Genomic DNA, 27,777 nt, shown 5'->3' with positions numbered 1-27,777 from the left:
CCCTGAGTCTCCAAGGGGCTTCCCCTGGGCGGAGCCATGGCCACGCTGACGCATGTCACTGCTGGAGAGAGGCACGCTGCAGGGGACGCCTCGGGGGGACGCCTGTGGGTGGGTTTCCCCGATGCCCCCACCGGCTCCGGTGCCTCTGGTAACTACTAGCTGTGAGCAGGGCACCCCAGCCTGTGAGCCCGGCTCGTGGGCACCGCACGGGGGTGGTAGTGAAATCCTGGAAACAAATGCAGGGATGTCAGCAGGATGAGAGAGAACCCCGTGACGTTTTACAAAGATGCAACCGGGACAGTTTACAGGACGTATGTGGTTTCAATGTTCCCATGAAAACTTCCTGGCTAACCAATTCCTGTAAGCAAAAAAAGCAAAGTCCTCCTCCTTATAGACGCATTAGAAGAAGAAACCTTTTAAGGTAACAAGACTCCCCGAAAGCTTTATCAAGTTCTACCCTACAGCCATAAACCCGTGTGGAGAAACGCCGTACCTCAAGGGTTATGAAGTCGCTGTAGGCCTGTGCATTCATAATTAATACTGCACACTGTCACTGAGCCGAGGTACACATCCGTTACCCTGGACCCTTGAACGATGCACGGCTCGGGGGCACCGCCCCCCATGCAGCCAGAAACCCACATATAACTCTCGACTCCCTGAAAACTTGAAGCTGTCCCTCAGGCTCCACGGAGGCCTGGTTCCGGGACCCTCGCAGATGCCAATCTCTGTAGATGCCCCGCCCCTTCAAAACTGGGGGAGGTCGATGCATGCACTTGGCCATCTGCATCGCGGACTCCCAACCGTGGGTCAAACACAGCGTAGGGATTTATTGAGAAAAAAAATCCACAGAAAAATCCACCCACATAGGTCAACCCATGTTGTTCAAGGATCACTTGTACTTATTTTTGTTGTATTTTTTTAAATTAAATGTTTCCATTTTAGTGACTCAAATGGGAAAAGCAAAAAAGACTCAGAATACCCTGAAAATGTGGTACTAGGGTCACTGCCCAGGGCAAGGATGTGGGACTCGGCGATGTACAGAACCCAGAGGAGCACACAGACTTTTTCTTAAAATAAAAAGGGCTTTTTGTTATGCAGGTGTGATATGGAACACTAGCAGGTAATATCCAATGAACGCTTATTTACAGGTAAGAAATGAAATCACCTTTACGTGCGTCCACGTTTGTGGCCATCCCAAAAAGACAATGGGGGAACCTTCCTTATACTTCGTACTCACATCAGCTGTTCTAAAAAGAACTAAACTGCCATTGTACCATGAGAATGTTACCGAAAAACAATTCCTGTTTAATAAAGGTGAGTAAAAGTCCATTAGAAGAAATCAGCTTTTCCTTTTTTTGCAATTAAAAAAATTAAAAATGTTAATTAAGTGTATCAGTGGGATGTTGGTTAATAAAATGCTGAAGGTTTCCGGTGCACATTTCCATCATGTCATCTGTGTGTTGCATGGTGTGCTCACCCGCCTAAGCCGAATCTCCGTCTCTCACCACATAATGACCTTTCACCTCCCCAGCCCCCTTCCCTCCGGGAACTGCCACACTGTTGTCTGTGTCCGCGAGTGTGTGTGTGTTTGTCGTGTTTACTGCTTTTCGGAGTAGAAACCCGGCCAACACCAGCTCTTCCCAGGGCGCAGGGGTGCGCTGGGGGGGGGGGGGGGCGAGGTGCGCAGGGCAGGGGGGGGGGGCGCAGGGGCGCAGCCTACCGATGGTGCAGTGCTCCCCGTTCCAGCCCTGGCTGCACTCGCACTTGCCGTCCTTGCAGGTCCCGTGCTCCGCGCAGCGAGGGTGGCAGGCTCTCTGATTGCACGCGGGGCCCGTCCAGCCTTCTTCGCAGCGACACGTGCCCCCCATGCAGACCCCGTGCGAGCCGCAGTCCACGGAGCATATTTCTGTCGGGAAAGGGGAGTGGGCAGGAGAGAAGAGCAGCAGGGAGTGAGACGGGAACGAAGAAGCCGTGTGAGGGTGAACTTCACCATCACTGAGCCAAAGTCGCAAGGACCTGTGTGCTGAGTCAGCGTCAGCGTCAACTACTACGCATATAAATGGCATAAGTTCAGTTTTCGTCCATCGTTTAATTTTATATGCTGCTGCAATTGTGCATACATACACATGACCGTTTTACAAACCATTTCCTATATCCTACACACGTGTATATACGCATATGCACATGGGCTACTAACAGAACAGAACACGTGATTCGTAACCAGAGGAAATTACACACATGTGTAACCGAGAGTACCTTTTGGCAGCCCAGAGCGCACGCACACGTGTGTTACTAGATCACATGAATAGAAAGTCAATGAATTATGTCAGGGCCTAAGCAGGCGGCTAACAGCGGTTGGGTTTCACCCCTCCAGCAAGAATTGAAAAGGTGTTATTTCTAATCCTAGAGTTTAAAATGTTAAAATATTCAGGAACTTTAATTAAAAAGCGTCTATGACAGTGTGCACATTAACCTGCTTCTGAGGCACAGGCGTGAGGGCTGAGTGAGAGGAACTGCGTTCTCCTGTTCAGTAATGTGTATTATTGACAGACACAACCTGCCTAGCAGAGCCACAGCGGAAAACCAGGTCAATCACGTAACTACGGAGTGTGCCATTCCGGAAACAAGGCTTCCAGGGACTAGAACTGCTGAACGGAGCACAAGAGACCGAAGGACTTACAAACTGTAATTGGCCCTGGCCGGTGCTGCTCAATGGTTACCCAGGGGTCCTCCAACTTTTTAAACAGGGGCCAGTTCCCTGTCCCTCAGACCGTGGGAGGGCCGGACTATAGTTTAAAAAAAAAACTATGAACAAATTCCTATGCGCACTGCGGGCCCGGGACGCGTCGGCTGCTAAGCAGGACAGGCAGCGGCACCCGGCGGGCCAGATAAATGTCCTCGGCGGGCCGCATGTGGCCCGCGGGCCGTAGTTTGAGGACGCCTTCGAGTGTTGGCCCGAGCACTCAAGGGTCTCGGGTTCGTTTTCAATAAAGGGCGTGTACCGGGGCTGCAGGTTCACGCCCCGCACCTGTCTGGGGAGTGTGGAGGAGGCAACCAATCAATGTGCCTCTCACATTGATTTTTTTTTCTCTCTCTCTCCCCCCTCTCCTCCCTTCCTCCCTCCCTTCCACTCTCTCTGAAAAGCAATGGAAAGGCTATCCTCAGGTGAGGATTAACAAAAAATTTGAACACCCAGACAAAATGAAAAAACAAAACAAAACAACAACTATAATCATAGGTTAGGTCTTTAAAAAGAATTCAGGTAAAGAATTCATTTTTTTTTTCTCAAAAAGCTTTCTTTTACTAGGATCCGACTGAGGGAGAGACAGAGACAACTCAGAAGGGCGTTTTATTTTCTACTGTCTACACAGAAAGCTAAAGAAAATTAACTGTCACTCTTTTCTAAGACTGAAAAAACGATTCTTTAGTTTTGACTTTCTTGCAATAGAAATGCTGAATGCTAAAAACCCTGCAATCATTTCGAACACATAGAAAATGGACCACAGCCCTCTTTTTGGACTAAAAGATGGTAACTGTTTATGCAGTCACAGGACCCCGGGTCCCCCCTTCACTGCCCAAATGACATTTCTCAGACACCACCCTTCTCCGTCTCAAAGCGCTGCAGAATTTCAACACCCCATATCAGCGCGAGAGGTGGAACGTATCTTACAAACAACAGCCAGGGCTGCGAACTGGGAGCGAGCGGGCGGTGTTTTTTTCGTGCTGCGTTTTCTGGCTCGTTGGAATTAAATTTTTGATTAAGAGATCTAAGATGGTTTGATTAACTTCAGAGGAACAGAACGTCAACCAAGCGCCAGAAGAGAGGGTTTCTTTTCGAGGTCCCGTTTTCCTTCAATCTAATCAATGTTTCATTAGGGCCAAGGTGTTTATCAGCATTTAGCACACTAGCTTTGAGCAAGGTGCGTCGATCTTGGTAATGAACTTATTAATTAGAGTTAATTTAATTGAAGTGGAATTGAAGGGCTAATTAATGGGCAAACTGCTGATGAAGATAGAGGCGAGTTCTATTGCTTCCAAACCCATAAACTTTCTGAGGGAAAGAATTCCTTTCTTCTCTTTTAGCAGCTTAACCAGATGTTTCTTTGGGGGTAAGTTCTTGTTGAATTTAGGTGCCTGAAGGTCATTTCCGCAGCGGCAGAAGGGGCAGCTGGGAAAGTGCCTTGCTTTAGGATTCGGTTAGAAATTCAGAATTATTCTGCTAGTTAACTTTGCCACAAAGGTAAATTAACAGCGTTTTTGTAAGCTTTCAGTGAGAACTGTACAACACGTAGCTACATTGGAGGCGCATTATTCCAGATCTTTCCCCAGGATGTGTATATGCATAGGTGAGACCCTTACTAATAATTCTAAGTCAGTTTTCTGCTTTTTTTTTGCCACTAATAGAAAAGTTTATTCCATGTTCACTTTCCTCCAAAGAACAGGACTATTCTCGTTATTCAGCTCTATGTATTGAGAGAGTTCAATACATGTTAAGTTTCTGCTTTGCAATGAAGATACAGAGATGAATAGGATGAAGTCATTTTTGTACAGCGAAAAAATTAGATATTCCAATAGCAACATAATTACATCAGCATAACAATTAGTCTAAATATGTGAAATAACGATAGTGATTGTGGCAGCCAATTTAATATTTTGATGAACACTTACATCTCTTTTTGCTACTCATAGCAATATCATTTTATGAAGAAGGCTGAATTGCCTTTTGAGTTGTTTACTAGAAATTACAAACAGCCCTTTATCAAATAATTCAGGTAATGTTAAATAACTTTATATGAAACAAAACAAGGGCTATGATGTTATTCCTTTCCTCCTTGTATGATTGTGGGAAACCAATTAGAAGGATGATATTTAAAACCAGGATTATCATGCCTGCTTTGCTGATTGAGGTATAAAGGACCCAAACTAATATTTTAACTGTACAAGTGATTTTATCTATAAACTTTAAGTGGATATCTCGGTGGGATGCATTTTTGTTTTGTTTTGTTTAAAAGCTGGAAATGTAAATTAAAAACTCAACAGAAATAACTAAATGCCTCTTTTGATTATTGTAATTATAAAATATATTTTGAAGAACAGAGGGCAGAACAAGTTGGAGTGTTATTTAAAATAATGCCATGCAGCCCGGCCAGTGTGGCTCAGTGGTTGAGTGGCCACCTATGAACCAGGAGATCATGGTTAGATTCCGCAGGTTGTGGGCTTGATCCCAGTGTGGGGCGTGCAGAAGGCAGCCAATCAGTGATTCTCATCATTGATGTTTCTATCTCTCTCTCTCCCTCTCCCTTCCTCCCTGAAATCAATGAAGATATTTTTAAAAAATAAAATAAAATGTAATAGTGCCATGCACCTGTTTGATAATGCTGGTTGGTGATGATTTCAGAAACTTTAGTGAGACCTTCCCAGCCCTCTCCAATCCCGCCCCCAGGCCAGTGTTTGCTCTTCGTCATCCTGGATGTTACTTGCTCTGTCAGTCATGCACTTTCCAGCCCAACTTTCTCTCTTCTTCCAGTTTCTCCTCCACCTCTACCGTTCCTTTCCCTCCTTCTCAATCTTCCTCTTCTTTCTTTGTATTACTTCCTTTTGCTCAGAGAGTTTGAGCATCCAAGCAGAATCCACCATCTCCTGTTTCTCACCTATCCCCCCATCGCTGCTGTGACATCCTGCTGACCCCTGAGCCTCAGCCCTTCCCAACTTTCTCGCTTCATTAGAGACAGTCACATGAACACCCATCTCCTTGCTTCAGACTCTCAGCTCTTCTCATCGATACCTACACTCTGAGTTCTTTGGAAGTCCTGTCTCTTTCCTTTACCATGCCCCTCAAATTTATCCTTTTCGTTTCTGCCAACTCCAAATGGACCCATGCTCTCGTCACCTCGCCCTGTGAGGCGCTCTCTGCCGTGTCTTCGGTCAGCAGCCTCCCTGTTCAGATGCTGACATATGTAAACCTCTCCACCTAATACTGTTCTCATCACATCAGTGGGTGCACATCTTTACTGCGAGGAAATTCCCCGGGACCTAAACCATCATTTCTGAACTGCATCCCCATAAGTGGGCCCAGCCCAACTTCTACCTCCAAACACGCGGCCCTCACTGTCCCACGCTGTGGACACTCTAACGGCTGGATCTTTGCTAATGTAGTGGTGCTGGCAGCTACATTTAGAACTCATTACGAGCTCAGCACTGTACCCAAGTACTTCATATGCGTAATTCAGGGGATCCCCACAGCATCGCCGTGAAGACTGTCTTATGATGAAGTCCATTCTACAGGCGCCTACAGTAACTGCCTGAGGTTACACAGCCAAGCAGGAGGGACTGGATCTGAACCCCGGCCCTGATTTCAGAGGCCAGGCTCTTATGTACTTTGTAATATTTTTCCTGAGTCAAAAAACACACCTCCCCACCCCTACACTCACTACACCCTTGAAAAGAAGGAAGACACATTAGTAAAAGTCTCTCTGAGAACTCTCAGTGGGCATCAAGGCGCCATTCCTCTGGATGGTGACTGAATTTCGCGTATCTTCCCATGTGAAATTCAATGAACTTGAGCTGGAATGTACTCGCTTCTATGTGTTTCATGTGTGTTCCTCTTAGTTCCCCAATTTACACTGTCATTTTCTAGACTAGAACAGCCTCCTTTCAAACTGTGGGACTCATGAGCGGCCATGGAATTAAGTCGTGGGTTACAATCAGAGTTTAAAAAGCAGAAGAGACTTGTAAAAAAGTATCCGTGTATGCACCCCATTGGAAGGCTTTTCCTTCAGTGATGTGAGCATATGCAAAAATATGTACACGAGGTCACAATAAACATGTAGTTAAGACAGTAGGTCATTTAGGTCAAACATGTGAAAGTCCCCTGCTAGAGGCCAGGACTGATTTATTACCCATTTGTTCCTGAAGGCCCAGCACAGCGCCAGGCACACAGCGGGCGCTCACCAAGAGCCGGACTGACGGGATGAAATGACTGCCTGCCCTTTCTATTATAACCATATTACAGGCAGACCTCATTTTATTGTGCTTCACAGATGCTGCATTTTTTAAAAATATATATTTTTATTGATTTCAAAGAGGAAGGAAGAGGGAGAGAGAGAGAAACATCAATGATGAGAATCATTGACTGGCTGCCTCTTGCACGCCCCCCACTGGGGATCAAGCCCGCAACCCAGGCATGTGCCCTTGACCAGAACTGAACCTGGGACCTTTCAGTCAGCAGGCCAACGCTCTACCCACTGAGCCAAACCCGCTAGGGCAATGTTGCATTTTTTACACATTGAAGGTAAGATCTTCTGCCACCAAAGATTATAACCTGTTTTATTGCGATATTCGCATTACTGCAGTGGTCTGGAAATGAACCCACAATATCTCCGAGATATGCCTGCATTATAATCAAACACTCAGTGTTGAACCATTATATACGTCATAATACCTACAGATGTATATCCTTTACTGTGACCATGTTTAGCCCTAGGTTGTCAAATAATTTTTAAGGGCGGCTTCTTCATTATGAGATCATGTGCTTAGATCCCCACATTGTACACAGGCCTTGAGCGTGCTTTCCAGAAGTGAAAAATTATTCTTTACATCGCTAAAGAAGACAGTTTAATGACAAATACCAAGCCTGTTTCTTTCCTTTTTATAAGACAACACATTCCATTACGCTTAATATTTATTTCTATAAGCAATCACTTCAATAAAAATCTACATTAAATTTAATAAGTGTGTTTTAAAATTTACAATATCTCAGCCCAGCCAGTGTTGCTCAGTGGTTGAGCATTGACCTATGAACCAGGAGGTCATGGTTTGATTCCTGGTCAGGGCACATGCCTGGGTTGCGGGCTCCATCCCCAGTAAGGGGTGTGCAGGAGGCAGTCAATCAACGATTCTTTCTCATCATTGATGTATCTCTCTCTTTCTCTCTCTCTCCCATTCTCTCTGAAGTCGATAAAAATATATTAAAAAAATTACAGTATCTTAATCTTTAGCTGAACAATCGTAAGCCCGCCATTGTGCTGCATTTAGGGACCTCACCGTTTGAGCAGTCTGGGCCGGTCCAGTTGGGGTCACAGGTGCAGGAGCCGCTTTCCTGAAGGTATGTCCCGTGCCCAGAGCACTGGTCTGGACACATGGTCTTCAGGATCTCACAGTTGCTTCCTCCCCAGCCCGGGTTGCAGTGGCATTCCCCATGGATGCACACACCATGATTCGAACAGGCGGGGTCCAGACAGTCAGCTGGTGTCAAGAGCAGAGAACAGTTTGGTGATCAATCTAGAAGGCAGCATACACCGGCCATGCAACATAAAGCATGAAATGCCAACCTAATTTATATAAACATGTTGGATCCTCTGGTATATACCTGCCATTTTCAAGAACTCGTTGCTGAAAATGCAAAGCATCATCCAATCAAGCACGGAGAACCACGCCACTCAGGGAACCGAGCCTCTTGCTCGGGGGATCTGTAATTTTCATGAATCACACACACACACGCTCTGGGACTTTGGACCACTGCTGTCCTGCCTAATCAGGGAGTCACACGCGTTGGCTTCTCGGTAACAACACTGGGCTGGCTGACCTGACCCACGGCCACGGAGTGCTGGCCGCGGTACGGCCCCTCGGACTGTCTGAGAAACAAATGAGCTGCATGCTCTCCATCTCTCTTAATCCACTTTAATGTGCTTTAGATGACGAAATTTAATGTAGCAATTGGACTCAATAAAACTTTACACTTATGGGGTCAATGGCCTGAAAATTTAATTCCGGGGACTTAATTGTATTACTGTGTGTGTGTGGATCTATAAAGTCAATTTGATTGAAGACCAGAAATGGTGTTTTTCTGCTTTTTGAAAACACACTTGGACTGCGCTTCACAGGGGAGTATCCCGACTACGGCCACCACACACGGGGTGGGACAGAGCCACGGCGCAGTTCTTCTGCTCACGCGTTCTTCGGTTCAATAGGCCTTTTGTTCGCTAGTTACTATGTCTTTCTAGAGATGCCAAGTGCCCGATGGAAACGCTGGCATAAATGTGAAAATCTAAAAAAAAACAACCCTCATAAAACAGGCTACTCTTGGTTTCTAGACACACACGTTTGCTTGCTTTCTCAGCGTTACAAGAAAAAGAGTAATTCACACGACTGAGACAGAGCGAAGGGGCCTGCGGTATTTGTCCTCTGTACCGGCTCACACGCTGAGAAAGCCAGCGCACCCCTAAGTGTGGAAATCGAACTGACTTTCCCACGGAGGCACGTGAAAGGATTTGTCAGCCGCAGGGACGGTCACGCGTTCCGTCTGTTTCTTTTCACAGGTGTGTTTACCTTCCTCGCAGTTCTCGCCTTTGAACCCCGAGTTGCAGGCACAGGAGCCCATGATGCAGATGCCGCGGCCCCCGCACTGCGGGTCGATGCACTGTGTGGTGGGCACGTCGCACTCGGTGCCCTTCCAGCCGCTGAAGCACAGGCAGCGGCCCTTGGAGTACTGCCCGTTGCCGCTGCACAGCACGGGGCAGGCTGCTGGGAGGACAGGACACGGCACATGTCAACGGTGCACCCGCCGGGGGGCTTGGAGCGAGAGGCAGCGCCGGGACGGGGTGCCAGGTCTCCCCCCCCCGCCCCCCCCCCCCCCCGGCTCGGTGGCTTCCTGGATCAGCCCTGTTGCCATGGCGTATGGACACGGGCTTAAGGAAAAACAACGGGACTCCCATACCTCTCGAACAATCTGGACCCAGGAATCCCGGGAAACAGTGGCAAGTGCCAGACACACACTCTCCGTTTCCATGGCAATTGCGGGGGCATTCCACCACCGACTCTGAGGAAGAGAGAGAGGAGGGGTGCTTATTGGGTCGCCTGCCCCTGGCCCAAGGTGAGCAGCGGCTCTTCGGTGATTTTAGCTGCACATAACCAAAACAGGCTGCACAAGCCAGAGTTTTTATTTATGGAATCTGCAAAAAATACATTGATTTCAGAGAGGAAGGGAGGGGGAGCGAGAGAGAAATATCGAGGAGGAGAGAGAATCATTGATTGGCTGCCTCCAGCACGACCGCCACGGGGGATCAAGCCCACAATCTGAGCATGTGCCCCGACCGGGAATGGAACGGCGGCCTCCTGGTTCACAGGTTGATGCTCAACCACTGAGCCACGCCGGCCGGGCCGATCCTCGAGATTTTAACCAGCGAGGCAAGGGGCTGGCACTGACTGGCAGAGTTCTTAGGGGCTAACCTGATGGCCAGGCCTCCCCCAGATACGTCCAAAGCACACATGGTCTGTCACACACTCAGAAATGAACAGTTCAAAAAGGTTTCTCACATCTAACCGCCGGCTTCCGCAGCCCAGGAGCCGCTCCGAGTCGCCAAGCCAACTGCGTGTCTCCCCGGCACGGGGCTGAGGCTGTGGCCTGGGAAGGGTGGCCCGAGGCCCTTACCTATGACGATGGTGTTAAAGGACACCTGCTCCGCGTTCTTCCCGTCGTTGTAGAAAGCCAGGTGCCAGATGCCAGAATCCAGGTACTGGATGAAGCCGGCCTCGTGGAGACTCACGGACCGCGCCCGCCGCCCGGCTCGCTCTGATTCCAGAAGGTTCCGCTCTCTCGCGATCAACCTGCTGCCATCCAGGAGCTCGACAAAGTCGTACTGAGGACGGGACAAGCAGAACGGTTCAGTGGTCAGAAGCACTACGATCGTGGCTGCTTCCCTCCGCTGCAAACTGTTCTCCTTTGCTCCAATGAGTAGGGTATTAGAACAAGAGTTCTGGGGGGCAGGTGTCCCGTGCAGAGCTCTACAGAGACGGGAAAACTACCTACTGTGCACACTCGTTGCCTTTGCACTGCACACTTTAAAAAATATGTTTTTATTGATTTTAGGGAGAGAGGAAGGAAGAGGGATAGAGGGATAGAAACATCCACGAGAGAGGAGCATCGATCGGCTGCCTCCTGTACACCCCCCATTGGGGATCGAGTCAAAACCCTGGCATGTGCCCCAACTGGAAATCGAACCAAAGGATCTCTTGGTTCATGGGTTGACACTCAACCACTGAGTCACACCGGCCGGTGCATGTTCTTCCTGATTGGGCACCATGGCTCCCACATTTATGTAATGCATCTGGCTGATACACACCTCGACGCGTGTGGGCAGTTTGGGGTTAGGAGCACAAATCTATTACATGCCAAACCCAATGGCCTCCTTTCCCGTAGACCACCAGACAACCTCAAGGTGTCCTAGTTCACACCCACGTAGTAGCAACCACTCTGGAATGCTTCCTTTGTGCCAGGAGTATTTGTAACGCCCCCCCCCCCCCCCCCGCCCACTCCTCTCCCTGCCCCCGGCAGCCCTCCTGGGAAGGCATGAATGTTACACCTCACAGAGGAAGGAGAGGGAAACTTCAGGAGCGTGGGCAGGGTACACGTCTGGCACGAAGTGGTAGAGCTGGAACATGAACTCAAGGGCACCTTCTCAGAGCTTCGACTTGTCCTCCCCCACACTCCACCCATCTCAGTGACCTGACACCACCATCCAAGCACCACGGACACACGCATGGGCTTTGACGGTGGTTATGGCTATGGTTCGATTAAAAACATATAACAATATGCCTTTAGATCTTTAATAAAAAATAAAAAAAAACTGCCCTGGCTGGCGTGGCTGAGTGGTTAGAGTGTCGGCCTGTGCACTGAAGGGTCACGGGTTTGATTCCTGGTCAAGGGCTTGTACTTGGGTTGCAGGTTCGATTCCCTGCCCTGGTTGGGATGCATGCGGGAGGCAACCAATTGATGTCTCTCACATTGATGTTTCTCTCTTTTTCTCTCTCTCTCCTCTCTCTCCCTCCCTCCGTTCCACTGTCTCTAAAAATGAATGAAAAAAATATCCTCCGGTGAGGATTAACAAAATAAAAAGTAAAACAAAAAATTACACAATGGAGGGCTTCTGAAGGGACAGCAAACACAGAAGCATGCCCAACTATGCTGTGATTATGTCACTCATCTTTACACTTAATTTCTGTCTCAGCAAGATCTATCATGAACACTGGGTAGCTAGGATTGAACTGGCGAATTTAAAGATAATGGGAAGTATGGGATGTGAGTGGGAGCAGTGGGGTAACATCTTGTAACCCGAGATAATGCAGTGAATTTGGAAGGCATTGCAAGGACTTTCCAACATGGTTTTAATAACCTTGCTAGATAAGTTTCTTAAAAGCAGAGGGATTTTCTTAAAAGTAGAGGGATTGGGTTTCTAGAACCTCCTACCTAGTTTCATTTTATTCCCGAGGCACATGCTTATGTGTAAGTATACTCCGGTACTATATATACCAATCGTTAATGCTGCAGTACTGTGCCTGTGAACTATTCAAATTCCACTTTCAGGTCTCCTCCTTAAATGGAATTCCATCAGTGTTCTATTCTGAAAAAATGGTTATTGCATGAACCCCTTAATGCAATCAAAAAGGAATAAAATCAGCTGCTGGGATTCTGAGAGTCACAGTTAAACACTGTGCTGATCACAGACCCTCCTGTCACCACTGAACAGAATTTAGAATATCTAATTCCGTTTCTGACTTAGGAAAGATTTCACTTTAATACAAAAGCATCTTTCTGTGTAGTAGGACGGTACAGTTTCACTGTGAGAAATATAAAAAAGCTATAACTTAATTAACATTCAAAAAATTTTTTTTGATATTTATATCGTAACAAAGATGAACATAATGACTAGTATGGCTATTTGACCTGCAAAAAATTCACCAGAATTGTATTTCAAAATTATCAGAGGAAAATTAATTCCGCCCTTTTCTAAGGTGCTTCTACCTCAAGGAAGCCCTTCATTCCTCCTCAGGTTGGAATGTTTGATTAGCCTGGCAGAAACAGCTTTCTCGCCCTGGACCTACGGCATAGAAACATCTTGTCCACTGACATTAAACACAGTAATGAGAAACGAAAGGGAGAAGATGCTGGGTCTTAACTGGTCTTTCAAACACTTACTTCTAATGATCACCTTTATCATGGAAAATACTATTTGCATCACACTATCAACAGCAGGATGAGGGAGTGCCAGGTGTGGTGGTGGTGGTGGTGGGAGTAGCTCACAGGTGTGGAGTGTCTGCTCAGTTCCAGGCTCTTCTGTCAGCATAGTTCACGCATTTCAGGGGTTACTCAACTACCCAAAGACAAATTCCCTACTCAGTGCTAAAACCATCTCTATAGAAAGTAAATACATTGTACGGAGTAGAAATATTTAAAAACTTTCATTCTGAGGCCGCAAAGCAATCACTTATGGGCCAACTTGAGAGACTGAGGTTTGCGTTGTGTACCTGTTCATGACATGGAGATGAGGATTTTTTGTGCAGCTGAGTCTTAAGATCTTAGGCTACTTTTAGGACAAGAGTCAATTCCACCACTTCAGGGAGTGATTATGAAGACGACGCTTATACTTGATAAAGGTCTCTTGGTGGCTCATTGTTTGAATAGGCTATCTGTAGGCTTAACTCAATTTAGTTATTATAATGAAGAGAACTCAGAATCTATGAACACTTGACTGTGTTCTCCAATCAGCCGTGTGTGGTGGCGGCATAGTCTCAATGCAAGTCTTTGGAGCAGAGAGGAGGAAGCGATTTTACAGATCACCTGATCTAATCCTTTCATTTTACAGGGAGACCCCAAGGTGCAGAGATGTTAAGTGATTTGTTCGAGATCACAAGGTCAAAAAGTGGGTGGAGGTATGGGCTTGGAACCCAGGTTTCCAACACCCATTCTAAACTAGCCTTCATGAACATGCACCTAAGTGAGACAGGACACTATTAAGTGTAGGGCATTAAATTGCCTCCTTGGGCGCCTACCGCCAGGAGCATGAACTGGACTTCAAGGAGAAGGAAGTCCCTGGATTCCTCGGCAACAATCAAATGGACAGTTTCATAAAGGATCACAAAGACTTTCACCACTCCAGCGACTCTCTTGAATGGCCACTTTTAATTATTTCAGGTTGATTTATTTCATGTTCCCCAGAAGCAGAGAAATGTTCAATTTGGGCTGCTTTATAGCATATTTCATGATTAAACACCGAAGTCAGAAATAGATGTTGGCTCTGCGGATCTCGAATAAACCAGAGAAAGGACCTCTAATAACAGTGGGGCTTAAGAAAACGTGTAACCTACTTAAACCCATACATGTGGTAGAAGAGAAAATAGACGTCATGCATGCTGTGTTTAAATACCAGAAGAATGATGAGAAAAACTGAAACTGCACCTTTTACTTCTCCCATCTTATAGGTACATGTAACTTGCAAAGTGTCCACCCTAAATCTCTGAATAAACCTTTGAAGTGCATGACATGTAGAAAATTATTTTTTGAAATTATTTTTGGAATTTATAGGTTACATGCTCACTGTTGTGTTTTCGATGAACTTACAGGTGTGTGTCTTGAGTTATAAAATAACTTAGTCATGTATGTGGTTCCAGTGATTAAAATGTATTTTTTTCTATCTCACTGGAATCTATAATAATAAAAGCGTAACATGCTAATTAGAACGTCAGGCCGAACAGTGGAATGACCCTCAGAACAACCTTCTGGATGAAGGTGGGGCTGCGAAGGCCGAGGCAGCCACCGAGGCTGCGAGGGCTGAGCCCCTTGCACAAATTTCGTGCACCGGGCCTCTAGTATTGCTGTACATTCAATCTACCTGTTGCAAGTGAAGTTACAGAGGCCCCCTTCCATTTGAGAAATTCTGGTTATTACATCCTCGTTAGTGTCGCCTATAAGGGGAGTCAAATGTAGTTTAAAATTTTAAGTTGAATACTAATATACAATAGGAAGTATTTTATGTCTGAGGATTTAAAGACATTTACTTTAATAATCCAGATTTGGAAAATGTTAAATCAGAAAAATGAATACACCAAAGCACGATATTCAAAAACTTTACAATTATATAATTTATGTATGTGCATGACATTTTCCCTGAGCCATAATGACATTAGAGAAAGCATGTTCAAATATTGCTGGTCACCTTTTAAAAAATATGTAACTTTTAATAGTATATGACCAACTTTTCTTTATAATTTCCTATCTTAAATTTCTGTTATAGAAAAAGCCCTTCTTACAAAGTTACATAATATAAAGAGTATATGAAAATCTTCCAGTCTTCATTTTATAAATCCAATTAAACTCAGCATGAAATTCCATGGGTGAAACAACTGATTATCAAGGATAACTTTAAGTTCATCCAACTGTCAATTTTAATTAACCATCTATTACATTTTGGGAATTCCTGTATTTACTAACCTAACAGTTGATCTTGGGAAAAGTCTGAGCTCCTATTTATGGTAATTTAAATAATTTCTCTTAGACATAATGGGACCTCCTTCAAACCGCCACTTCCCACTTACACACCATTGATGCCGTTGTAATAACCGAGTTATTATGTAACAGCCATGGAGGAAAAGAAGACCAGCCAGACACTGGCCCGGTAAGGTCTGAGTGACGTGGGAAAGCGCTTGTCTGTCAATCACACCTGGAAACAGGTAATTGGCCAGGATGGGCGTGGCCAATGCAAGCTCTGGAACCCTGAATATTAAAACTTCCAAATTTCTCTCTCTTCTCCCCCTTGGGACTCCTGCGGCAGGGGTGCTCTCCCTGTGCCCACGTGGCGCGTGGCCCTGTGGGGCTCCACACCCGGACTAGTGGGCTTTAATCTGCCTGGATGCTGAACCGCACCGGCGGCAACACGCAACGGAAGCCCTGGTCCCTGGCCTTGTGTCTGGCTCTGCTGGATCCCCAGCTGCACCCTTTCCAGGCCTGGCTTAAGGGACAGGGACTGTGGACCCGAGAAATGCAACTCCATGCCAATACAATCTTCCACATCCCATCCTCCCGTGGGGACTTCTGAAAATGCTTGTTTCAGCGGCACCCCAAGAACCTCCACCTCGCTCCCCCAAATGACAGGGAAGTTTCATTCTCTGGACCCAATATTAGATGATGATAAAGCCTGTGGAATTACTGATAGCACCTCGCTGTGACCGTGATTGTGAAGGGATCTTCCTGCAAGCAGACTGACTTCAAGGTTCTTTGAGTCTACGATATACGAATGTTTGAAGGGTTCTGAGCATCACACTCAAACATGTGATCATCCTTGGTCATCTATGAAGCTCGTTTGCCTCTTTATTTCATTGTTCATCATGGGTTGATGAGAAATTACGGCTTGAGTTGATGAAATTCATATTATGGTATTTATGTTTATGTCCCAATAATTTCTTTACTAAGAGCAAATCTGGCATAGAGTAAAAAAAAAAAAAAAAGTAATATATTTTCAATAGAATCAATACATGTTTGAGATAAAAATGTAATGCGTCTATTACATGAGAGGAATCAGATCACCCCAAATGACCACAGAATCTTGGTACAACACTTGAAAAATCCCTGGAGTTTTACCAGGTGCTGAGCTGATGTTCAATATTCATTAAGTTGCTCACAAATTTTGGTACATTTTAATCAATCAATAACGGTTAAAGCAAGCCAGGAAGAAAACAGTGTTCTTCCTACTAATTAAAAAACCTCAAGACACGTGTAACCCTCCACCGAAATTCTTCTCACCGTAAAGGATCAATGCAGAAGTGGCCAAACAGTTAACCAGCCCAAGTTAGGAAACAGAATAACTTTAAAAACGCACACGGGCAGTTTCATTTTATTGACAAGGAAGCCTACTTTTACCTGAGTGTGGGAAGGTGGCAAGCCTTTTCGGCCGTACACTCCAATCAATGCATCCTTCTGAAGAGAGATATTGAATTTCAGAAACTGTGGCTGATCGATAAAGAGCTGTGATCTCCAGAAGACGCCGGGAGGCACCTCTTGAATCGCTCTTCGGCCGATATCAAGTTCTCCGGAATCTATGGTGTTATTTTCTTGTGTGAATCCGCCTAATTTTCCTGAATGGAAGAGATCCAGGGAAGGACAAAAAATTAAAGCAGAAATAGAACACAAACAGCCTGCCTTCCAGAAAGTTCTCTGCGCGGGACGCTCTGACAGTTCATCGCCCTCGCATAATGAAATACTCTCATATAATGCTCACTGAAAAAACCTTTTTGGTTAGATGCTGTGAGTTCAACCAACACATTCTTGAAGATACTTAACTCAAAATCCTTTGACTTCCCCCAAGGTATGCCTCTTACAGAAACCGTTTCCACACCTACAGCGTTTCTTGATCACTTCAAACATAATTATCTTGCAAATGATATGTCTTGCTATTTCTTGGGAGAGATTAAGTCTGGTAGTGATCAGTCATTCTAAACATACTGAAGTGTAAATTAAGGCGGAATGGATTATGGAGATTTTCAAATCAATCCTTAAGCAAACAACAGAACCAATCAATGGCACTGATTCAAGTAGTTCCCTCTAAACTATTTATTAGATTGAGTGAGAAATCAGATGCTGGAAGGGAAACAGACAAGGGGGGGTGTGTGTGGGAAGACCATGGGGAAGGGAAGGAGGAGCAGGATTAAATTCTTAGGAAGTTTCTGATGTAGGCTGCTACAACTTTTCCTCTTTCTTTTGACCCTCACCTCAAATTCACTTTCAGCCTTAGCAGTGCACTTGACTATCCCTCCCAGGGACCGTCAACCTGTAGGAACAAGGACTCCGCTGTCGGAATCCCCCCTCCTCTGCAAGCCGGGTTTTCGGGGACAGATCCGAGTCCTCCTTTCCCTGGGTGTCCCCCTCCCCGCCTTGCTGAGGTTCTTTCTCAGTTATCCTCGGGGGATTAGTGAGAGAGGCGGGTTTTGTGATTTTCCTTAAACGGAAATAAAATCACACCGTCTCTCAGTCAGAAAGGGACTGTGAAGGCTAAGGAACAGAACGAAACTGGCCAAATGATCCTCTGTTGATTCAGTCCTTTTACTTGTTATTTTTTAAAATATGTTTTTGTTGATATTTATTTATTTATTTATTTATTTATTTATTTATTTATTTTTAAAATATATTTTATTGATGTTTTTACAGAGAGGAAGGGAGAGGGAGAGAGAGTTAGGAACATCGATGAGAGAGAAACATCAATCAGCTGCCTCCTGCACACCCCCCACTGGGGATGTGCCCGCAACCAAGGTACATGCCCTTGACCGGAATCGAACCTGGGATCCTTGAGGCCGCAGGCCGACACTCTATCCACTGAGCCAAACCCGTTAGGGCTGTTTTTATTGATTTTTAGAGAGAGGAAGGGAGAGGGATAGAGAGATGGAAATATTGATGAGAGGAACATCACTGATTGGCTGCTTCCTGCATGCCCCCCACTGGGAACCGAGCCCACAACCCGGGTATGCGCCCTGACTAGGAATCAAACCCGTGACCTTTTGGTTGCTGGGTCAATTCTCAATCACTGAGCCGCACCAGCCAGGCAATTCAGTCTTTTTAAAGTCACAAAATTGACTTACTACTAAGTTTATCTTTTAAAAACATTAATCTGGTGGTTATTTCAGATATTACATCATATTATACAATACCTGTTACATAAGGGCCTCCAGAGAAATGGTTCATTCAGCATTTCGCGGCCTTAATGTCAAACAGAGGGTTCTGAGCGATCTTAGTTTAATGACAATCTAAAGTAGCATAAGATTAAGGGTCAGAGGAGGTGGCAGCACTGTGGGCTGGAGGCTGAGAGATGGCACAGATGAGTTAAGTTCTAGGTCCACTCTGAAGGTCCTGTAGGACACGGTTTCTGAGTTGCGGTGAGCATCATGACTAGTCACAGGGCACAGGTCAGGCCGTTACGGAGACAGAGATCCGTGTGGCTACACAGTTAGGAAAACTGGCGTTGGAGTCAGACGAACCTGGGTTTGAGTCCTTGCTCTCTCACTAACCAGCTGAGTGACCTGAAGGAAGATACAGTGATGCCATCGAAGGACCACCATGAGGATTGTATTATACCAAGCGCTGGGCCCGCAGTAGGTTCTGAATGAGTGGAAGACAGCGATGGTTTGTCCCGGGAGGAATGGGAAGGAAGGCCGGGAAGGAGAAGGGCAGCAGCCTTGAGGGCCTGGAATGCCAGGTTAAAGGACTGGGTCTTTATACTTCATGCTAGTGATGTTTTTGTATCTTGTATTTTCATCTCGATCCATAGTGTTATTTTACCCTTTTTCCTGCAGGTGCCTGTATTTACTAGCATTATACTACTACTAGAGGCCTGGGGCACGAATTTGTGCACGGGTGGGGTCCAGACAGCCCGCCCTGATCGGAACCGATCAGGGTTGGGCCAGCTGGGGAGAGGGGCCGCAGGAGGTCAGCTGGCTGGCCCCACCCCTGATCGGAGTTGGGGGGCTGATTTGGGCTGCAGTGCATGTCAAAGCAACTGGTCATTCTGATTGCTTGGCTTTTATATATATAGATGCGTATAACGTATGGCATGTCTTAAAAAGAGATGCTTCAAGTAGAATTAATACGAGTACATTGTATTTCAATGCTGCAAAGGCACTTGCTTGTTCCTGTGTTGTGTGAATGCATGTGCGTGTGTATGCATGTGCATGTGTATGCATGTGTGTGTGTGTGTGTGTGTGTGTGTGTGTGTGTGTGTGTGTAATCAGGAGAAAAAGAATTCAAGATTACTAAGGAACATGGCTTACAATCACCCATGAGCATGGTGATCTCTAATTTATGGCCATTAGGATCCAACGTGATTCACAACATATTCACGGATAGATGCATGTGAAGTTCGAGGGAGGGGATATTACTAGGAAACGTGGGCATTGTTTTCTGCCTGGACTACCGTATCCTGTACCAGCAGCTGGGAAGGAGAGCTGGAGGGAAAGGAGACTCGTTAAAGGTGTGACCAGGCTAACGGAGAAATGAAGTCACTGCTCCAAGGACATTGAAGGCCGCAGCGGGGGAGCCTGGGAGTGGAGAGCCTGTTAGGATGCAGCTGCCAATGACCAGGTAGAGGCAGGGGAAAGGGATTGTCCAGGAAAGTTTAATAAAAATACATTATTTACACCATCGATTCCTCTCGTTTTCCCCTCGATGTCCATAATCCTGGCAGTGAACAACTCCTTAGCTATCAGGGTCTGTTTACCTTGAACTAACTTTGTAATATAAAATGCTCTAGGGAACAGGAGTAAAAATTGGGCTATAGGAATCGTCATTTTTCATGTATCAACTCAAAGATTATACATTATGCATCACTCACTAAAATTTTAAATACGTCTCTTACAATAGTCATACATATTCATGCTAGCTCAATCAGAACATATAATTAAATAAAAAGATAAAGAGTATAGTCCTACCATGCAGACCAGAGATGGCTGCTTCCCGTCTAACCAGACAGCTTCCTTTGTTCATAGAAAATGTAAGTTTCGGAGCCCAGTCCCTGCTTTTCGCTTTACGTGCTTCTGCACAGGCACCTACCCTTGTCCTAAATGAGCTTCTACAGGAATGGGGGAGGAGGGAGAAGACGAGAACCTACAACATGCCCGATGGTTTCGCCTCTATTATCTGTTGGAAATTTCAAAAAACACTATGAGGTTGATGGCATTTTGAGCTGAGCAAACTAAGGCTCAGAGAAATAAATTACGTGGCCCAAGTGCGGGGTAGAGTCAAGAGTCAGGTCAAGGTCTGCATGCTGCCAGAACTATGTGTGTTCTATCCTATATAATAAAAGGCTAATATGCAAATCGACCAAACGGTGGAATGACTGGTCGCTAGGACGCACACTGACCACCAGGGGGCAGACGCTCAATGCAGGAGCTGCACCCTGGTGGTCAGTGTGCTCCCACATGGCTGGCGAGTGCAGCGGCGGTGGCGGGAGCCTCTCCCGCCTCCATGGCAGCGCTAAGGATGTCTGACTGCCAGAATAGGCCCGTTCCCCGTGAACCTAATCTGTCAGTCAGACATCCCCCGAGGGCTCCTGGACTGTGAGAGGGCGCAGGCTGGGCTGAGGGTCCCCCCCGCCCCCGGTGCATGAATTTCATGCACCGGGCCTCTAGTATAGTCATAAGTATAATCCTTGCTTTTTATTACAACAAACGTGTTATTTTAAACTACTAAGTTTTACATTTGTCTATTTCACATGAAATCAGACATATGAACCCATTGAACCAAACAGAAACATCTGCTTAGCCTTAACTTTAGGGCAAAATCATACCTATTTTTACTGTGAAGAAATGACTAGTCTTGTGAAATAAAAACAACCATCAATACTGTAACATCATATTCTTTGTGCTGTAACTTGTAAGAGATTCCTAGTAAGTTCTGTCTTTTGGTTGACTTCCACATGAAAATATGTTTAAAATACTGGAGTGTTAGTTCTTTTTCCCCACTAAGATCTGTTAGTACACAAATTGTAAGTAAATACGGAAATGGTTCGTATTTGGACACATTCATCAAGTTCATACATTTCTAAGGCTATTACTGTACTTGACTGTTATTAACAACTCTATTGTTATTCTCTAGCGCCAGTGTGATTTCATCGACTCTGTGGGGTTGACTGTGTCTGTGGCCGCCATCGTGGTTTTTAGCGGCTTTGGTGGCATACCTGTGCGCTGAGAGCTGGTACGCATAAACGTGCGAACCACAGAATTTCCCCCCAAAACATCAAGCTTTGAAAACAGCAATCAAGTTCCGACTTGTAGAGTGTCCGGGTTTTGCTTTATTGGTTTCTGCAGCTACTGATTTGAAGAGGTTAAAATCTCTGTCACTGAACTATGCCTGCCCACTGTTGTCAATAAGTGTATCTCCTTACCCAATTATTCCCACAGCTAATTTAACAGGTGGCCCTTGTTCATGTGTTAAAAAAAGAACCGAAAAAAAAAAAAAAAAAAAAGGAACCAAGGTTGACTGCAGGGGCTTGAGTAGGGCGCAGTAGTTATAATGATTGTTTTTTTTCTCCAATGAGAAAGCCTCACTAGTCACAACATCGTAGAATCTCAGAGCGCAAGGGTCCTGGAGGGCACTGGTCCAGGAGTCCTCAAACGAGTGGAGTCACATGCTGAGGAATGAAGCCTGCATGGAGACGTGCCAGGAGAGGGTAGCTGTTCTAAGGGCATCGCTTTCTAGAACTCCAACAACTCCCACATGTGGACTTGGTTTGCACATAAAGGCTTGCCTCTCGCACACCCAGGATCTTACCATGCACCCTAGCGGGAGCATGACGCTTCCAGGGTGCCAACGACACGCTCTGAAGTGTTTTTGTTGACAAAGCCTCTTTTATTCTGGACACCATGAGTGCGAGGTGAGGGTCAGTGTCTTCCCCTGCCTGACACGTATTTCCATCCAGGTCGGAGTGTGGAGTTAAGAAGTGCAGTGGGAAGGCTGGCCGTGGCTCTGAAACGGGCTGTATCCAGAGGGAGGGAATACACTTTGTTCAGGGCCGCCTCACCCGCTCCGGCTGGCGTCCAAGAACCATATTCACCTGCAGAAGGGCTGCATGACTGCAAAGAGAACATCAATAAAGGAGGAAATATCCATGGCAGGGAGGCATCATTTAATCCAACTACAAACTGTGTAAAGATTCCTGATCTACCTATCATCTATCTATTATCTATCTATCTATTATCTATCTATCTATTATCTATCTATCATCTATCTATCTATCTATCTATCTACCTACCTACCTACCTATCATCTATCTATCTACTATCTATCTATCTATCTACTATCTATCTATCTATTATCTATCTATCTACCTACCTATCATCTATCTATCTACTATCTATCTATCTATCTATCTATCTATCTATCTATCTATCTACTATCTATCTATCTATTATCTATCTATCTATCTATCTATCTATCATCTATCTACTATTTACCTAGAGTAGGAATTCAGAACTGAGATGCTTGTGAAAAATGTGTATTAATTTATTTGAACTGAAAAATATAAAGTCAGACTCTTTCTGACCAAAAGTAAGTTTGGTTTTAATGAGTACATGCTCTGCCAGCAAAGTACATACAGATACTTCCCTAAATTAGATGAGCTAATTAAAGAGAGATATTTAAAGCACGTAACATGATAAAAAGCCGTCCGAAAGGATTCTAATAACAAAGGCGAATGTAAATGAACAAGAGCTCAATTTTCTACCAAATTCTGAGTGTGCCAGTGTAAACAGAGAGCCGCTTAGTGAAAGTACCAGGTGTGAGGAGCGGCATTCTGCTAAGCCTGGTATACTTCACCGAACCAGAAACGGCTTCAGAAAACTCGGTGACAGATCTTTCTGGAAGCAGGCAGGTGCCAATTCCTTGCTTCCACTAAAACGGAAGAGGAAATGGGATGGAAATGACAGCTTGCAGACCGTGGCACACACTTTCTGGAAATAAACCACAATGTGATTTTTGAAATACGAGTACTGAGGATTTCACATAATGGAATGGCATAACTCTCAAAAGCATCCTTCCGTTTCCACCTGCTTCATTTGTCCCCAGACTTATGTTTATAGTAATGGGAACGGGAACAGAGTGGATACTGCATCTCGCTTTGCTCTTGTAATAAGCAATATTCATCCATGAATACATAAACTATTGGAAAAAGTCGCCATTCATTTATCTCATTCAAAGGGGGGATTTTCCACTTTTGATGTTTAATAATTATCAGAATGTTTAACCCACTTAAGTTAGGTTGATTTCCGTTGTGTGTGCAACTAATAGTTACAAGCATAGCTCAGTGTAGAGGCAAAGAGGTTTTGTACAACACGTAAGTGTATTATGGTCACAGGAAGTCAAATTTAAATTTGTGTACATATTTTGTTTTAGGGACACAAGAACCAAATAGTTTGAAGTTTGGCGATCCCTTCTAGTTTTTCCTAGGAAACACAAATCTCGTTTTTGAGCGCCTATCCAATTCCATTTGCTTCAAACTGCTCCAGGTTTTAGAATGAACGTGTGTTGAATTAACGCCTTAGAAAGCGTCTTTTCTACAAGGTGGGTGCGGACCTGACCTCTCGCTGTAATCACCGATGGAGAGACACATGGGCAACACGGCCCCTTCTCGCTCCAATCCACAGATGCGGCAGCTCAGGTGAGCAGAACCGCCTGCTGCCGCCTGCGGGGCAAATGCCAGGGGACTGGAGCTCTGTGAAGGGCTTTGTCTCTTTAAATCATGCGCCGCTGCTTTTCAAGTCATGGCCCTCGCCGATGGGGGCCCAGCCACGTGCGGCCACTCCTGCTAGCGTCTCAAGGGCTCTGCATTGATTGTCAGCACGCCTGGCAGTGGGCGAGCCTGGGACACAGTCTGATAAAGTTGTAAACACTTGCACAGCCCCTTCCTCTGGAGCTCGTCCGGCCTCTCCGAGAAAGGCCGGGCACAGAAGTCTTCCATCGCGTCCTGGATTCCAGAAACTCTGGCTCCCGAGGAAATAAAGGAGGCCGTGTCCAGAGCGCTCTGCCCCCTCTCCGAGCTCACTCCACCTGCCCGCCCACCACAGAGCCTGGCCTGGCAATGATCACAGGCAACACGCAGGTTGTCTGTAGGGTTCACCACGAGAAAAAGGAGGAAGGATGGAGGCAAAAACACAGACAGGGCAACTGGGTGCCCTGTGGTTATTCTAAACTCAAAGTGTGGAGGCTGGGAATCAGGCCAATTAAGGCCCGCACAGTCAGAGTGAGCTGCGCCATGTCCTCAAACACACAGGGCACCGTCTGGAAGGTTTTCCCCGCCGCCTCCCGTTGTGCCTGACGGTGGGAGCCACGAGCAGTCTTTCCACCTGCTGGCTGTGACTTTTCCTTTCGTTGGCAAGCATGTGTCACAAAAGCCTCCACGTCTTAAAATACAGTTGTCAGAGTGTGAGAACATAAAGAGACCACATACTACTGCCATTCCTCTCCCTACTCATCTGACACCCCGTTTATAGGGAAACGCATCAGTGAAGTGGGAATTTTCAGACAATGCCATAAGAAAGGTACTTGGGCTCAGCTGGTGTGGCTCAGTGGCTGAGCATCAATCTGTGAACCAGGAGGTCACGGTTCGATTCCCAGTCAGGGCACACGCCCAGGTTGTAGGCTGGATCCCCAGGAGGGGGCGTGTAGGAGGCAGCCAATCAATGTTTCTCTCTCATCGATGTTTCTATCTATCCCTCTCCCTTCCTCTGTCTTTAAAAATCAATAAAAACTTATATAAAAAAGTACTTTGTATTCTGAGATATTTTATAGATAACAGTTTAGCAACACCAGATGTAACGACACAACAGAGTATTTATAATGAGACTGGTAATCAGGAGGTTTGGGACTGTTTGATCATCATCCTGTGACATCAGAAAACCCACCGGAAGTTAAAAAATACTAACTACCTTCCCGTGTATAGCATGCATTTGCTGCCTGCCTATGATGTGAGCGAGCAAGCGTAGAACGATTACAACGGAAAGGCAGGGAAGAAATCCAGCTATAGAAGTCTGACTCAGCTGTTGAAGAGGGTAAGTGATAATATCTTAGGGCCCATGGAGGCACGGAAAATTAAGATGGCCGGAAGCCAGGGTAGGCATCGACAATCCGCAGCCCGCCCTGCAATCCTATGCTCTAACCTTGGATTCATTCGTTGACTCTCGAGATCTCTGCGTGAGCAAATCCTTCCGTAAACCACCACAGGCCAAACACGGACACAGCACATTACACCCCGAGTGAGGTGAGAGAAGACGTAACTGCCTTGCAATGTAGCCTGATGGGTGAAAGCACTATGGCACCCAATGAAGGAACTACTCTGCCTTGCAAGTTCTATGAACGATATTGAATAAAACTCGACGCTCCTGCGGGCGCTCGTCCCAGCACTTCAATTCACAGGCAATCTTCCACCCGCTCCACTCTCATTTGCTGAAATTGTCTAGTATTTGAGAGAATTGACACACGATGAACAATAATGAAAATTTAAAAGCAATCTGAATTATTTTGTTTAAACAGTATAAATCACACACACACACACACACACACACACACAGCTAGACACACATGCACACTCATACAGATGTAGTGTTTCAATCTGTACTCATACAAGAGAGTATATACATAAAGTCATTTGCCGAAGTTATCACTAACCAAAATTTATGGACTTCCCTTTTGTCTTACCCTATCCCAAATGATCATATACCAAATGCTGGCATTGGTCTCATTGCTTTCTTCATGTAAAGTTAATATTGAAAGGCCCTGGCATGGCACTCTCTGCTTTTCCCTGCTGTGCATTTGCTAACACACTGCCACGGCCTGCTCGACGTCTGTCTTGCCTAGAAAGTCACTTGCTCTGGGGACAGCTGTGGCTGTCTCTTTTTCACTGCTCTGTTCTCTGAACCTTGGCCTGTACCTGGCACATAATATATGCTCAGTAAATGAATGCAGAGTGAATGAATACTATGCATTCAAAGCAAGATCTAAGAGAAGCTTCCTTTCATAAAATCCAAATAAATAAAAACAAAAATAACTAGTGACAGGGATTCCTATGATTGCTTCCCAGGGTATTATTGATGCTGATTGAAGGACCTACCTTCTTAAGAATTCTGCTACAAAAATACAAGTACATACTCATGCCCTGTAGAAAAAAGAGTGAACTAATAATTACTGACATGTATCAAACACTTGTCATGTTCCAATCACTGCCTGGCAGCCTGCATGCATTATCGGATTTGAATCTCACTGCCACCCCATGAGGAAGCAGGTTAGAGAAGGTAATTTGCTCAAAGCCACCCCGTGATGGCAGAGCTGCTATTCTTACCCACGACACTGCACCGACACCTGCTTTGTGTCTGCTTTATAGAAGGCACTTCATGTACTTCATGTCATTGGACCCCTTATATACTTTATATCGCTTGGTCATGCTATTTCCATGTACTCACTCAACACATTCTTGTTGTGCACCTATTACATGCCAGTAACTATGCTAAAAGCGTAGGACAGAGCAGGAAAAATAATGATCTGTGCCTCATACTCTAGCAAAGAAGTCATACATTAACTAGGAATATGAACCATCACCGGCATTTTCCAGGCACTGACTAGGTACCGCACACCATTTTAAGTATTTATAACAAATCTGCAACCCCACTCTGACTGATGAGAAAACGGGCACAGAGAGGCGATGGAATTTGTCCCCAGGAACAAAGGCATTAACGGTCGGAACAAGGATATGAAACCAGGTGGTCTGGTCTCTCTCTCGGCTACACTGCTTCTGCACGATGGCACAGGGCCACGCACGGCCACTCGCGGAGAGCTCTGTAAGTCACTCAAAGGCATCAGGTCAGCCTCTAGGCCACGGAGGGGGGTCAGGCAGGGCCCTGGTATCTCAGATTTGTCTCTGAAGAATGGAGGGGCGAGACCAAAGACATACATTCCAGAGAGAAAGTGGCTCCTATGATCCAGGTGAGAGACCCCGGGATCCGGGAGATACTTTGGAGTTAGAATTGGCAGGACTTGGTGACTGACTGAATGTGGGAGGTGAAAGCGTAGAAAGTGTCAAGTATGACACCTAAGCTTCTGGCCTAGGTAACGAGGTGAATGGCGATGCCACTTGCTGACACAGAAAGCCCCGAAAGAGAGGCCAAGTGGAAAGAAAGATGATACGCCACCTGTGTTTTCCCAAGATGGCCACGACATCATCTACCCCTCAGGCCTTTATAGAATGTGTCCTTGCCATTTTCCCAGTCAAGAGGGGAAGGTTTTTTGTATTTTTTTAAAAAAAATTTGTATTGATTTCAGAGAGGAAGGGAGAGGGAGAGAGAGAGAAACATCAATGATGAGAGAGAATCATTGATGAGCTGCCTCCTGCACACCCCGCACTGGGGATCGAGCCTGTAACCTGGGCATGTGCCCTGACTGGGAATCAAACCGAGACCTCCTGGTTCCTAGGTTGA

General features: G+C 45.7%; 1 protein-coding gene across 17 annotated transcripts in view; it reads right to left on the bottom strand.

The window, feature by feature from the left end:
• The window catches only part of TENM3 (teneurin transmembrane protein 3), a 1,236,272-nt gene that overhangs the window by 111,657 nt on the left and 1,096,838 nt on the right, over nucleotides 1–27,777 (bottom strand). For 16 of the 17 annotated variants that reach the window (XM_080662244.1, XM_080662258.1, XM_080662255.1 and 13 more), the window contains 6 exons: nucleotides 16,691–16,905; nucleotides 10,430–10,637; nucleotides 9,716–9,817; nucleotides 9,328–9,522; nucleotides 8,044–8,244; nucleotides 1,721–1,906 (listed from right to left, as the gene is read on the bottom strand). In XM_080662244.1, coding sequence (XP_080518370.1) covers nucleotides 1,721–1,906; nucleotides 8,044–8,244; nucleotides 9,328–9,522; nucleotides 9,716–9,817; nucleotides 10,430–10,637; nucleotides 16,691–16,905 — 1,107 coding nt within the window. The remainder of the gene's footprint in view (nucleotides 1–1,720; nucleotides 1,907–8,043; nucleotides 8,245–9,327; nucleotides 9,523–9,715; nucleotides 9,818–10,429; nucleotides 10,638–16,690; nucleotides 16,906–27,777) is intronic. The other variant, XM_080662256.1, reaches the window with a different exon arrangement.

The sequence above is a fragment of the Plecotus auritus genome, assembly GCF_963455305.1.
Source record: "Plecotus auritus genome assembly, chromosome: 3".
In the NCBI taxonomy this organism is placed as follows: Eukaryota; Metazoa; Chordata; class Mammalia; order Chiroptera; family Vespertilionidae; genus Plecotus; species Plecotus auritus.
This window is presented reverse-complemented; position numbering and strand designations above follow the sequence as displayed.